Below are 14,812 nucleotides of genomic sequence, written 5' to 3' on the forward strand. Positions count from 1 at the left end.
ATAGGATCCTTTAGGTTGGAAGAGACCTCCAAGATCATCAAGTCTAACCATCAAAGTCCACATAAACTGTTTATTTGGCTTTCATCATGACTGATGTGTTGAAGAGGTCTTTAAGTCAGAGCTAACTCCAATGGCTTTTTTTTTTTTCTCAGAAGATAAAAGGCCAAATTCCAGATTAAATAAATTGGAGGATGACATGAAAAGCTAAGGAGACACTTACCAGAGCCAGTCTAAATTGCCAGTCGGGAAATTAACGGAGTTCTATATGAGCCCAGTGTTTATGCTGTGTTGTACCATTTCAGAAAAGTCACATCTGCCTGCAATGGCCACAGAAAACTCAAGATGTGGTAATATATTGTCCTAGTTAATCCATCTTTCCTTTTGCTATGGCACAAAAGGAGAGCCACAGAAACCAGAAAAGCCTCAGGAGCCATAGAAGGACTTCCTGTGTCCTTCAGCCAGATGATCAATGTTATTTTGTGGTGCTTACACCAGTTAAACTGGAGTTAGAAACCCCTTCCACCTGCTCATGGAGTCCCTGGTAGAGGATAACTGAAAATGGAACAATATTAGATGTCTCAAAGGCTTTCCTTTATCTCTTAAACAACGTGACTTTTTATTAAAACTGACATTTACAGAATCTTTTCCAGACATGGACAAAAATGTATATAGAAGTCCAGGGACTACCACCTGTATCTGTGCAGATACACCACAGATGGCACATGGAGCAGCTCCAACAAAAGCAGCTCCATTTTCCTTTCTCTCCTCTCAGACCAGATCAGGGTTGCTTCCAAGAATCCAAATGGAGTGATTACACTGGTATATTGTGAGATATGAAGTCAGTAGACCTGAATTACTGACCAGTCCTTAAAACCTGGCCCTCAGTTCCGATTTGCAGTGAATCCTGACTATGCTGGACCTCACTGATTGGAACAGTTCATTTAGAGGAACACTGAAGTGTTGCCACTAACACAAGAGCGTGCTTCCAATGCACACACATTAGCAGCACTATTTCTTCTTTCAAAAAAAAACTTCTGCCAGAGTATTCATTTCAGTAAAAGGACATGACTGTAGGTGAAAGGATATGCATTTGCACTAGCACCTGCCCAGAAGTGCAAGCTTTAACACACCCAAATGATGATAGGCCCCAAAGACTCAGTTTGTGAGGACAAGCACTCAAGTAAAGATATGGACACAGAATAAAATGACCTCAATTAAGAAACCTGATATTATGCATATTCTTAGTGGGAAATAAAAATTGAATGTCCCAGAGATTTAATTTCCTTGATTTCCTTATTGTTCATTTCTTCCTAAAGAAAAACTCATTATGCAATAAGTTGATAATCAGTGATAGCAATACAGACACCTGCCATTTCTTCCCCTTGGTCCTATATTCATTTTGAATGAACATTTAACTGAGCTAGTTTAATAGACAAGATCATCCACATTAACACTGCAGCGGAAAATGCTGGGAAAGGAACAAAGAACAGATTAAAAAAATTCATTACGTCACTGTTAAAATCCCTGGTGCTCTCATATCTCAATTGTTGCCTTAATTTTTGGCCTGAAAAAGAATATAGTGCAGAGAAGGATTAAAAGAAACAATCAGAGGAACACAAAATCTTCCATAAATTAAATAGTCCACTTTCCAGCTTGGAAAGAGACAACAGATGAAAGATAAGATAGGAGTCTACAAAGTCATGGATGGTAATGAGAAGACGAATAGGAACAATTATATTCTGTTTCACATAGTCTGAAGGCAAAGAAACACTCTTATGAAATCATCAGACAGCAATTTCAAGAGAGAGAGGAGGAATTGCCTTTTCATGTGTTGTTTAATCAAGCTGCATTTGTTATCTCAGATTATTTAGAGATTATTAAGATATTCTTTATTTCAAAAAGAAAATAACAAAATTGATAGAGCACTACCTTGCAGGAAATTGTTATATGAATGCAACCTCTGGCTCAGAAAACTATGTAACTTGGTGACTGCTGAAAACTGGGAAGCTATATATCTATAGATGTGTGTATACATATATGTATTCATAGCTCTCTCTCAAGGAAAGGACTAGGCAGATTTGCCTAACTCCATCTACACTTTCCCTAAGCATCTTTCATGTTCTGCTGCTAGACAAATGAGGCAGACTTTTTCTGATATCCAGTGTGGTAGTTGTTACCATACTTTTCAATCTATGCACAACAGCTGTCAGGCATGACCATTTAAGACTGTGTTCTTCCATCACAGCTCTAATTAAAATCAAGTATAACTAATGGATGAGAATTGCCTTTTTGGAAAAAAAATACTAATTGATTTCACACTGCTTAGGAATTAGGTTCTGCTGTGTTAATTAGGCAGGGTTCACTAATAAATTTTCTAATAAATTTTTAAACTCATGAGAACATCTACAGCAATGCATGCACTTCAACAGACTCCTGCTTATCCTGTTTCCTGTCTACCATTCTTGTTTATTCCCTTATAGTCTTTTACAGGGCTCTTTCCTTTTCTCCCCCTTTTTCTCTACCTCACTTGACCTCATACTCTCAAACCAAACTGAAAGTTTTACCAGAGGCATTTTTTCCTTTTGCACCACCCAGCAAGACTCATTTGGGTTAGTTACAGATTTATTCTTTTCCATTTATAGAATCTTCCTTACAGCATGTCATTATTATGCCATTATTTTTTTGGAATGTGTGTGCTATATTTCCTCACCTTGGTGGATAATCCAAAAGATCTTTTCTTCCTTCCCACTCAAGAAATTAGAGCACAGTGACATTATAGGCAGCAGAAGTTTCTTTCTTACAGAATCTTTAGCTTTTATCAGTTTTTACCCTTTGGCCTTGAATGTTCAGCAGTTATTACTTTTCATGTTCAGACTTTAAGAGCTGTATGTTGAATTATATATCTTTATTTCCCATGTTCAACTTTTACCGCATAAAAATGAAACATTAAAGGGACACACATTTCTACTAGACTTTGGATTATGAGAGAGAAAATGTATGTAATTAAATCCTTTAAATGGCTTTGAATTGGGATGAAACTGAATCCGGATCATCCCTAGTGCTTCGGGCTACAAAGAATGCAGGAGAACAGTCATGTTTCTTAACTTCCATGCTGTTGGACACAGACTTACAGCAACATGAGTTTTTAGTACCATTACTGTGAAAGGCTGCAAGATAAGCCCCACATGCAGCCTTACCTGGCCAAAGCTTGCTATGCTCCTCACAATAGGCAGTTCCCCCCTTGGTGTCTTTGCCAGGATTGTGGCCACTCTGCACCAGGCTTCAGCCCCCAACTTGCTGCCCCTTTGAGCAAGCCCTACAGCTTGCCCAGAGGAACTTGTTAATGCTCTTGATTCATCTCTCCTTGGCACTGAAAAAGCCACACATGCTTTACCACATGGCTGTCAGGAGAAAAGGCTTCACCAAAATGGGGAAGGCATCTGAGCTGGGGAATAAATGCTCCCTCCTAGATATTGCATGGGGCCCACAAAATTGTCACTCCAGGTGAGACGAGAGGCAGAGATGGGATCAGCCACCTTCCCTTGCAAAAGTGAAGTTTTCTGTCTTCTTCCAACTCATTCCTGCTCCCCTCCTTGATTTCCCGCCAAATGTGTAAGCAAGCAGGCTGGGGGGAGAGCAGGCACTGCCTGAGACATCTTGCCTGTCTACTGATCTCCCTTTCTGTTACTGCTGGCCCTCAGCTGTGCTTGTGTGGAGAGGTAACGCAGCATGAAGTGCTTTTCCATGTAAATATCCCAGTAATAAGTGCAGAATCAGCACCAGAACTGGATGTTTCTGACGCATTTTGATTTACACCGTAGCATTTCCATACATGGTGCTTCACCCCTAATGTTTACAAAAAATAGCCCAAACCGCAAACCGCTTCACAGTTCATCACCCAAAAAGTATAAGCCTATGGAATATGTGCCTGCAGGAAGATATTTGCTACCAGCTGGGAGAGAGTTTGTGTTTGGCACTGGGGTCTGTCTCAGAGTGTTTGGAGTCATGACCAGAGTCAGCATACATCACAGTGCTGGCAAAGCTTCTTCCTGCAGTCCACTGTGGGCTTGGCCACTAACGAACAAACACAAGACAAGCTGACGTTGATCTTCATCAATGTGAAAATGCCAGGCCTCAAACTGCAGCAGACCACAAAATGCCTCATGAGCAGCTAGGGAAGCATGAGACAGAGGGCTCAGATGGTACCTGTTGCATCCCTCTAACATTCCTTATTTTACCCGCTTGGGTCACAACCCTCATAGCAGCAATTTTGTGCCACCTGAGGAAGAGAAAGTGCATTTTCTTGAATCACATAGTGGGTGAGCTTTTTATACTTTTACTCTACTTCACGTTTTTAGTAGCTGTGATCCAAAGGTCCCTTGGCAGACTGGAAAAAACCCAAAGATCCTCATCTAAATTCATGCAGGATTTTGCACCACCTAGTTTCAGTAGCAGTAGGACCTCACCTAAGGCTACAGTTCAAATGTCTCTGACTCTCTTCCCATAAGGCCATTTCACTTCTCTGCGATCCCATGGAGCAGGAGCATCCCCCTCTTCTTTGTGTCTCTCTAGACTGCCATTGCTCCATTGCTTTGGGAGAGGAACTGCCTCTCCCTATGTATTCGCAGACTGCCTGGGGCAGTGACTCCTCACAACAGCCAGAAAGGGTGCTAATGCAATACAGATAATAGTATTCCTACTGACGAATAGGATGTGAGGAATGGAGATTTGAAGAAGACAGTGCTATAAGTGAGGTCTAACTTGAGTCCATGCCTTTGCTTTTATGTAGAAAAACCCCAGCCTCAATTCCTTTCTCTGAAAACATTGCTTCTTTAAGCCACCATTTCTTTCTGATTAATACCTAGGCACCTTGGCATTTACATTGCAGTAGAAACCTTTAGTCCTGTCTTTGCATTCTACTCCATTAATACTACCTCTTAAAGACACAATACAGTGAAGAATATCAAGGTTAATGCAGCTTCTGCTGAACAATTGAGTCCAGACAGTGAATTAATGTATTATGAAAGTACAGCTCTCATGACTGGTAGGGTGCCCCATGCATCACGGTAACAAAAGATTCTAGTAACTAAGGTGAATGCATTCAAGCTGAAATTTACAGCTTAAAGCAGTTGCCTGAGCTAATTTCTTGCTTAAAACCATAATTTAATTTTATTTCTGCATAAATGATTTCAATATTTGGATGTACATGTCAAACAAAAATAGATAAATGTAAGAAAATAAAGCACCTGTTGTTCAGGTGAGTAGAATTTTCTTCCTGTGAATAATAATTTAAAATTATGTGCATTTCCAAAGCCAGTTTCCATAAACAAATTTGCTGGTGAAGTGAGTGTTTAGTTGGTTACACCTATCTCTGGCCAGCTAAGTAAGAGATGTGGATTTCTTTTTGAAGCACTCATCTCTGAAAACTGGGGTGCACGTGATCCTTTAGAAATATGACATACCATAAGTTGCCACATTAGCTGTCTTTTTAGCACAGCAGTACATTTCTTGGAGCAAAGGTATCTATCTGTACGAGGAACATTCTGCAACATTTTATTCCTCCACATCTACCATTAGCTGCTGTAGATGTAGCTGCATTGTTTATGCCTTGTCACGTTTAAGAAGTCCTTTCGATATTCTCCCTTGAGTACTTTTTTTTATGTTCCCCACTATTTCATACTTGCCTCTCCTTATTAATCTTCTTTATCTTTCATCCCATTCCCAGCCTTTTTTACTAATTTTCTCACAATAGCTGTACAAGAAGCACTTACCATAAGCCATTTACAAATCTATTATGACATGGACTATCAAAGATGTGAAAATATCCTTTGCAGCACTTGCAAACAATACAATGTTGAAAATAAATTTGGAATAAAAACTTCTTACATATGCTGGAAACCTGTATCAAGACCGTGGGAGTCCAAATGCAGCAGTTAAAAGCCAAAACAAACAATAGAGTCTATTAATCCCAGCTCCACTATGTATCTGGGGTCATTCATTTACCAATTTCTGGATGTGTAGTAGACTTTGAATAGACAGGGTGGTCAAGTTATTTTGCCTAATGTGTTGGAAATAGAAAATTGTTTGACAATCCTGTGCAAAAACATACCAACTGCCTTCCAGAGAATTGTCACAAGGGGATTTTAAAAATGGTCTGAACACTAGGGAAACAGGCAGAGTCACAACTGGGGTACAACAGCATTAGAAGAGGGACATCAGTCTAAATGAGGCTCTACCACATGGGTATTTTGTTGTGGGGAGGGATGTCCCTTTATTCTGAAACATTGAACATGTCCTATGTTCATTTCCTTGAACATTTTGAGTGAGGAAAAGGAATGTTGTTCAAGGTATATCATAAAGGAAAATCACATTAGGGGTGTGAAGTCAGTTCCTGAGGCCTGGTTTAGCTTTCATTAAGACTCCTACTGGTGCCAACACAATCTGCATCCAGTGAATACTGGATCAGAGTATAAGGATTTTCTTCATCATCACATGTTAATAGGCAAATTACCTTTAAATGTGTTGTCCACCAGCATAGCCTCCGGAACTGTGTGTACTTTGATATTTTTTTACTGTTCCCCAGCATTTATGATAATAAGAAATAGTTCCAGAAGGAAAAGGGCTTGAATGGAAGAAAACAAACCCTGAAAAATGGGCAATTGCCCCAAAGTCTCAAAGGCATTTTGCTACCTTCTGTTGAAAAGCAAATGTTCTTTTCAAAAATTCTGCTTATAGTCACAGTCTAAATCTTACTTTTTAGTACAGCATCTCCAAGGGTCCTGGATATATCCTTGTAAATATCTGTTTTCTAAGTCTGAAAAGGTTTGATTGTATAACACATTAAACATACACCTTTAAACACAATGAAATGTTAGTCTTTCAAACTAACAAGTCACTTAAATGTTTCATGGGAAAGGATATTACAGTTAGTATCATAATACTTTTTCTATTCCAACTCCCAACAGGAAAGGAAATAGATTCTTAGATTATCAAAGTTACTTGTAGATCGCTTAAACAAAGAGTTCACCTCATTCATATCAGCAACCAATTCAATGATGATAACTTTTCCAAAAGTAGACGAAAGTTTGCCATGGCATACTATATTAAACAGAAAATGCAGAACAACTTTACAAGCGCTGGTCAAACTGAGCCACTCATGTTGGTCCAAAAATGGTCAGGTAAGATGAAGATGTTCTACTTCAGCTTTACATTGTACTAAATCTTCCAAAAAACTTTTTTATATTTTTGAAATGGCCTACAGTAAAATAAATGTTAAATGCTAAGTATATGAAATCAAATATTTTGCTTAAAACTATTTTTATTATATAACTATTAAAATTATTCATGTTTTCGTTAAATTTACAGGGCTTTTGTGTTTGGGTTTTTTTTCAATTGGTCTTCAAAATTCCATCTTTGCCCAGATCTTTTCCCCATTGGATCATCCTCCTTCCATTCTCTGCCAGTGAAACTCCCTCTGCTTTTGGCTGTGTCTTTCTGGGCACTTTTTGTTCCCATTTACAACATCTTTTGGCCTGCATAACAGTTATTTCCTATGAGTCAAAGATTTGCAAAATGCTTGCTCTGTTACTCTGTTTAGCATATGCTATAATGGAGGTAAGAGCCAGGAATAGCCTTTGTAAGGTACCAGCCATTTCAGTAGACCATTCCCATCAGGAAGTGCTCCAGGGATCATGGTTTGAGAATGGAGCCCTAACTTCAACCAGGCCAAAGGTGAAACCAAATACAAGTGGCCAAGGTGGATGAAAGTAGCTCTTTCCTCTGATCTCAGGCAAGCCATTACAGCCTGTCAAATCCACATATGTTTTACTTCAGTGTCTAGCTGCAAGATGTTCTGCCCGGCTTTCGTAGCCTTTTCTAGAATCAGCTTAATATGTCTTTATCAGTGCATTTGGCTTTTTCTGTATCTTACTTTCAAAAAAAAAATTTGTTTGTTTTTTTTTTTTTCTTCCCAGTTGGATCTAGCTCACGTAAAAGAATCGCAGCCTTATTCACTCCATTTAAAACCACATGATAGAATTTAATAGGATTCATTACTGCTAATTGTAGTTATTGGTTAAAGCCCTTAATTTAGGCTTTAAACTAATTCATTTTTACAGATAACAATGGTAACGGTGCATTGTGTTCTGCACTGAAATACACACTTAGATTCCTGGGGCCATATTTCATTCCCTGTTTTCTGTTTGCTTCTCATGCTTACTCTAATTTATTTTATCCAAAAGCATACAATGTTGTTTATCATTTCCAAATTACTCCTCTGAAACATGTTGTCTAGGCTTGCCTGGAGGGTGGGCCCTGTGCTTCAAGTTCTTTGGCTTCTCTCCTAGGATTAGTGGTTTCATGTTAGTAATTTGACTTAAAATAAATAACAAAGCTTATGCTTCTGAGAAATGAGCTTGTAAAGAAGAGTAACACACTATTGTGCATGGGCTGCATCTGTTTATTTCCTACCTGCAGTTTTCATCTTCCTTGAAAAATTTGAACTTTTAACTAAAAATAGCTTTTTTGTTATTTTCAATAGAATAAAACCCTTTTTCCCTTCCTAATCAGTAAGATGAAGCCAAACAAATATCACAGGAAAAAAATATTGTCTGAATTGATTCAGTCTATCTTTCACAAGAGTAAACTTGAAGGTTGTTACTAACTATTCAAGCACATTAAAAGATAGTCAAGCCGAGGCAAAAAATGCATCTCTCCTGTGTCAGCAACCTCCCTTTTAATACTGGACATACCTTCAGCCCCAAATCCCCTATCTCTACAAATAAAATGCTCATAGCTGGAAGACTGCATCTACCAGAGGCTGAGCAACCACTGCAGTAACCCAGACAACCCAGGGCAGTAACACAAGACAGCATTTCTTATTGACAGAAATGCTTCAGATGCTCCTCTGCTGCTGCCTCAGGTGTGTAGCTCAGGTTTAGGCAGTGCCTCTAAGCCCCTGTTGCTGCAGCTGATCTGGCCTAATCACAGAAGTGGCCTTTCCAAGCAGTGCATGTAACAACACAGCAACAAGCTTTACAGTTTCCAAACTCAGTGAACTGTTGCCCTATGGGGGTTACTTTGCTCCAAATGACTATTCCTCTTCAGCCACCTGTCTCTCTGTTTCCAGTCCCAGGAGGCCCAGGTGCTGAAACATCTGGCAGAGAAGAGAGAACATGAGCGAGAAGTGCTTCAGAAAGCTTTGGAGGAGAACAATAACTTCAGCAAAATGGCAGAGGAAAAGCTGATACTGAAAATGGAACAGATCAAAGAAAACCGTGAAGCTAATTTAGCTGCTCTTATTGAACGTCTCCAAGAGAAGGTAACCACACCATCACTCCTCACTGTAGACTAGGGGGCAAAATCTAATCAACATTTCGAAGAGATATTGTGGATAGCTCTTATCTCAGTTGCTATACTTGAGAGATTTTTAAGTCAGAGCCCTTGATGCCTATCTAAACCACCACTCACTTTTGAAAAAGAATAAAATTCTATAATCACATAGTCATAGGATAGTCGAGGTTGGAAGGCACCTCTGGAGGTCATCTGGACTAATCTGGCTGCTCGAGCAGGTCCACCTATATCTGGTTGTTCAGGACCTTGTCTGGACAACTTTTGAATATCTCCAAGGATGGAGACTCCACAGCCTCTCTAGGCAACCTGTGCCAGTGTTCAGTCAACTTCTCAGTGAAAGAGTGATTCCTGATGTTCAGAGGGAACCTCCTGTGTTTCAGTTTGTGTCTGTTTCTTCAAGTGCTGTCACTAGGCACCACTGAAAAGAGTCTGAGTCTGTGCACCCTCCATTCAGGTATTTATAGGCATTGATACAGTTCTCCCTGAGCCTTCTCCTGGCTGAACCATTCCAACTCTCTCAGCCTTTACTCATAGGAGACACTGGAGCATCCACTCCAGTTCCTTAATGTTCATGGCCCTTTGCTGGACTCTCTCTAGAGAAAGGCTGATTTTCTCTCTTTTAAGAGGTGCTGTGAACAAATGAAAGGTCACTTATTTTGGCTTTTAAGAAAAGTCACAGATCGAATCAATTGTCCTGTGTCTGTGTTCTTCGTTTCTTAGAGGAGAAAGATGAAAAAAAACATGGGAAAAAAATATTTCCTATACATCAAAAGCACCTGTTCTTCCATAAGTCTTATGAGTGAAAAAGAGTAAATTTTCTTTTGGAGATCTTTGGTATGGCGACAGGAAATAGGTAAACTGTGCCCTTCTCCAAAACAACCCTTCCACAAAAGAGAAGGAAACATGCAAATAAAGATGTAAAAGTGCTAAGAAAAAATTCATTAGTTCTGCATGAGTCATCACTTGTTTCTCTCAGTGATGAACTTTCTAATGTGTTAGTAAGTTGACTAACAGAAAGAAAATAGCTCTGAGTAGTTTTCAGTGAGATCTTCTCCATAAGCACCTCTGCTTCTTTGATGAAGGCAAAATTCTCAGAGTAGGAAAGAAACGACTGAAATCAAAGGATGATGTTATAAGTAACTACCTAAATGGGATAATCCTTGAATATAAGAACTGTACGCAGATTACTTGACATTTTTGCACTAAATCAGTTTGCAGGCACATATCCCAAAGATTATGAAAACAAAAGGAAAAGCAAATTAACCATCCTTGAGGTCCAAAAGGAAATGGGAAGGACAGCTGAAGTATCTCTCTGTCCTAGGTTAATGTCAACAGACTATTAAACCCTGTTTCCACAGCAATACAATGGCATATGTGCATGAAATTGAAAGAAGGTTTCTAAACAATATGACAATAGCACTTTTTGGAATGTTTGTAAAGACCAGTAATTAAAAATGACATGACTATGCAGTTTTGCCAACAGAAAAGTGAACCCTGGATATGTAGAAAAAGAAGTAGCAAGTTATCTGGGTCCAGATCTTCAGAAGTTACACAGAACTGTGGACACCCTGAGGTACTGGTGTCTAGAAGTTCCTGCTTTATACTGCATCTAATAGAAGCCCCAAGGAATAAGTCCCTTCTAAGACCTAGCATTCTGAATTATGGGTCTTACAAGAAACGTGATTTACAGGTTCAGCTGATGCAATGAGCTGTCTTGGCCTGTGATACATTATCCAACTCACTCAGTAAGAAGACAGTTGTTGACTTCTGTGATTTTTTTGTCGTAAAAACCCCTCTAATGCATAGAAATAGTAAGGGAGTGCCTTAAACTGAGGTCATCCAGGGATGAACGTTTGTTTCTGTAGTCACCTTGTGCTTCTCATTTGATTGGGGTTTTTTTCAGTGATCAGACACAAGGGGTAAGAGTATGATAGTTCAACAGTTGAGACAGGCATAAACCAAAAACCCCAAAACACAGAAGCTGCCAAAATTAATAGTTTTATAAACAGTCCAAGTAGAACATTACTGAGTTCATTTGTCAGCTGTTGATTCTGACCACAGGCCCATTTCCATGGAAGTATCTGAATATACAGCAGCTCAAATAAGTCTAAATCAATTATGACTGCTTTTGTAAAAGGGAAAAAAAATATGTGAAAGTGGACAGGAGTGCCTAGCATTGACTTTTGGTAAGCATGCCCCTTCTCCATCACAGCCACAGAAAAAATTCTAGCTTCATCGTTCAGTCTAAGGGGATGGTTGAGATGTTCAGATTGGTAGAACTCAATTCTTGGGCCTTTATTTATGGTTCCTAAATGCTACAGTTAGCACGGTAACCTAAATGCTACAGATAGCACAGTAACTACCACTTCTTCTACATATGGTGTGCAAGCAATTAATTCAAGCCCAGTCATCCTTCCCTATATTTAGTTTAACGTCTAGGAATTCAAAGGGCAAATGTGAGCATGGCATTTTGTGCTGCAAGCGGGACCTCTCTATGTGGGCCTGTCCTGGTCTGAGTCTTTGAAATGAAACTTTGTGAGTTGCTGAGGATTACAGGCCATATCAGAGAAAAGAATGAGCTCCAGAGCATAAGTAGCATGCAGATGTCGAACATGCCTCAGGCTGGTCTGAGGGATGACATCTCTCCCAGGTTGCATCCTTTAAAGATGGTTGTTTGTGCTGTGAAACAAGTTTTGCACAGGCATCAAACACACAACCTAAACATGTTGTTATCAGAAGCCTCCCTGGGCAGACAGAATGACAAAGAGGTTTGATTTTTCCCTTCTTGATGTTTTCCAGGAGAGGCATGCTGCAGAGGTCCGTAGAAACAAGGAGCTCCAGGTGGAACTGTCTGGCTGAAAACAGCAATGGTGGATGTGACCCATCCCCACCATTAGTAAACTCCCCCTGCCTATATTATTATGGATCATGCGATATCAGTATGGGAAATGTATGACATGGTTTAAAAAAGAAACAAAAATCAAGAACTCAATAAAAACCTTTAAAAAAAAGAAACAAAAATAAAAATAAAACCAATGCGATCTCTTTGCAGAATGATTTGCTTGATGTTTAAAAAACTTGGATCTTACTTTGTAAATACTTACATTTTTGTTAAAAAATACAAGTATTGCATTATGCAAGTTATTTCATAATCTTACATGTCCTGTAACAGGCTTCTGATGTTGTCTATTTCCACTTGGTTGAATTTGCTGGGTCTGTTCATTTGAAGCACTTCACGTCTAATTCCATTCCCTGCGACTTTCATTCCAACCCACCACGAGGTCAGTAGTAGTTTTATGGTGCTAGAGACCAGTCATTGCCTAATAACCTAGACTGCTTTGCCATCAATAAGCTTTGTTGAAACAGTGAAACACAGGTATTGTGACTTCACATTCAGCTGTCCAAGACAAAAGGCTCTCTAAATGTAGTTTCTTCAAATGCAACTTACACTACAGGACTCTGTAGTGTGCTGTATAACTGAGGATAAATCGCTATGGGCAATACTTGTTACTTCTGCTTTTTGAGGTGAGAGGCAACCAATACAGCTGTGCCACAGAATGAAAGCAAGTGGGATCAGTCTGAGGCAAATTTAAGAGGCACATTGTAACCATCAAGCTATGACAAATTCTGGATGATGCCAAACAGCCATACAAATGCTAATTGTAAAGCGAGCTCAATTCACCACTTGAAAATTTATTGATGGAGCAACTAATAGACAGCATCAAGTGGCTTTATCTGTAGCTGCCATGATCTATGATACTTACCTGATGCTACCACATTACATGTGTAGTAGTACAAGAGGCTACCAAATACTTCACCTGGAGCCCATGAGCCAGTTGTTAACTTTTTTTTGACACTGCTGACTTCCATTCACCATGACCTCTATTCTTCAGTGTTAGCCAACCCTACATAGTGACAGACATCTAGGGCTAAGAGGGCTAAAGCAGGAGGAATGACTAGACAGGGTGCTTGTGCCAAGTACAGTATCACCAAACCTAATGCATCGTTCCCAAAATAGCCGCAGTTTTGAAGTTGTCCCTACCCCCTGGAAGTTGCTGCCTGCATATCTTACTCTTCTTTAGTGCTATTTTCCTGTATGTCATTGTGAGCAAGCTGTGATTAATAAAGAATTGGGGTTCTGTGAACTGAAAAAGGGCTTGTCTCTTCTCTCACTCCATTATTTCTCTGACGTGCCCATGTAAGGTAAAAACCTAATGTAGTCATAAAAGCATGGAAATGAGACTTCAATAAGACTTGGCTTGGTTTATTAATAGGTCTAATACAGAACTAACCCCTGCTATGTGTTTTTCAGTGCTTCGGCTGGGTTTTTTTAAACATTACCATATAAACTGAGCCTGTAAATGTGACCTCTAGCACTGAGTTTATTAAAAAAGAAAACTAGCTGCATACACATGCACCCCTTAATCCTGACTCAATACTGCAGAAAAAAAAAAAAAAAATGGGGGGAAAGAAAAGTAAATAATAAAAGTCTTCATATATATGTACAAATCCTGAAAGTGGTATCATTTACTTCCTCTTTTGGAGAGATGGGCCATTCAGTTTCTGATCCATGCATCCTATTTTATTTCAGAGCCAAGTTAAGTCCCTGAAGACTTATCCAAGTCAAAAAGTGACAGAAGCTGATCCAGGCACAAGGCTGCAAGCCCAGCTTTGTGTGCAATGAGCTCTGTACTTCAGAAGTACTCTGACTTGTTTTGGCAGCTGGGTTTCCTTGCCTGAATTCCTTATCTTTCTGGCAAAATTACCAGAAGCAAACCTGGCAGAGAAGCTGAATAGCAAACTTTAAATCTGGATGTCATGAACTTCAATGTTGCAAAGCCTTCAAAGTTCGTATATTGCTTCAAGTCCCAGTAAAAAAAAAAAAAAAAAAAAAAGGTAATTCAGTGAATCTTTTATTTCAATTTAAGATCCAGGGTCTTGGTTTGAGGGTTCCTGGATTTTGGTTTCACTTCTCAATGGCAAGTCACTTACAGTTTTCCCTGTCCATTGACTTAACAAGCTCCGGTCGTGGTTTTGCTGTTTGTCCTGCTGGCTGTGCTTGCTCAGAGAACAGGCAAAGGACAGATCTCTGGTGCCAAGGCCAAGCAGGGCAGCCTGCCCCGTCTCCATGGGGCTAAACGGCCTTCCCTCACAAATGGGAGTGTCCACATCCAAAGTGTCCATTGGGATGGTCCCCAGCACACGTCTACCCCAGCACAGACGTGGGCAGTGCTAGGGAAATGCTTCTCAACAGGTACCAACACTGCACCAGGGAAATGAGTGAAGAACAAGACAGTGTGAGCGCTGTAGACCCATGTCAAAGCCCATGCTCTGCTCCTCTTTGCTTGGCTTTTTTAACATTTGTGGGTTTACAGTTCATTTTATTAAGGTACAACTATATTTTGACAGCTTGTTGCAAATATCCTGCATATTTAGTCTATACTAGCAAGGAAAGATCTGA

At 39.7% G+C, this 14,812-nt stretch overlaps 1 protein-coding gene across 2 annotated transcripts in view; it reads left to right on the plus strand.

The window, feature by feature from the left end:
• Positions 1-13,504, plus strand: part of STMN2 (stathmin 2) — a 15,211-nt gene extending 1,707 nt beyond the window's left edge. The window contains exons 3-4 of one of the 2 annotated variants that reach the window (XM_008938368.1): positions 9,128-9,319; positions 12,151-13,504. In XM_008938368.1, the coding sequence (XP_008936616.1) occupies positions 9,128-9,319; positions 12,151-12,210 (252 nt within the window). In that variant the 3' untranslated portion in view covers positions 12,211-13,504. The remainder of the gene's footprint in view (positions 1-9,127; positions 9,320-12,150) is intronic. The other variant, XM_008938367.1, reaches the window with a different exon arrangement.
• Positions 13,505-14,812: the final 1,308 nt, after the last annotated feature.

This window comes from Merops nubicus, unplaced genomic scaffold (assembly GCF_000691845.1).
Source record: "Merops nubicus isolate BGI_N331 unplaced genomic scaffold, ASM69184v1 scaffold16844, whole genome shotgun sequence".
In the NCBI taxonomy this organism is placed as follows: Eukaryota; Metazoa; Chordata; class Aves; order Coraciiformes; family Meropidae; genus Merops; species Merops nubicus.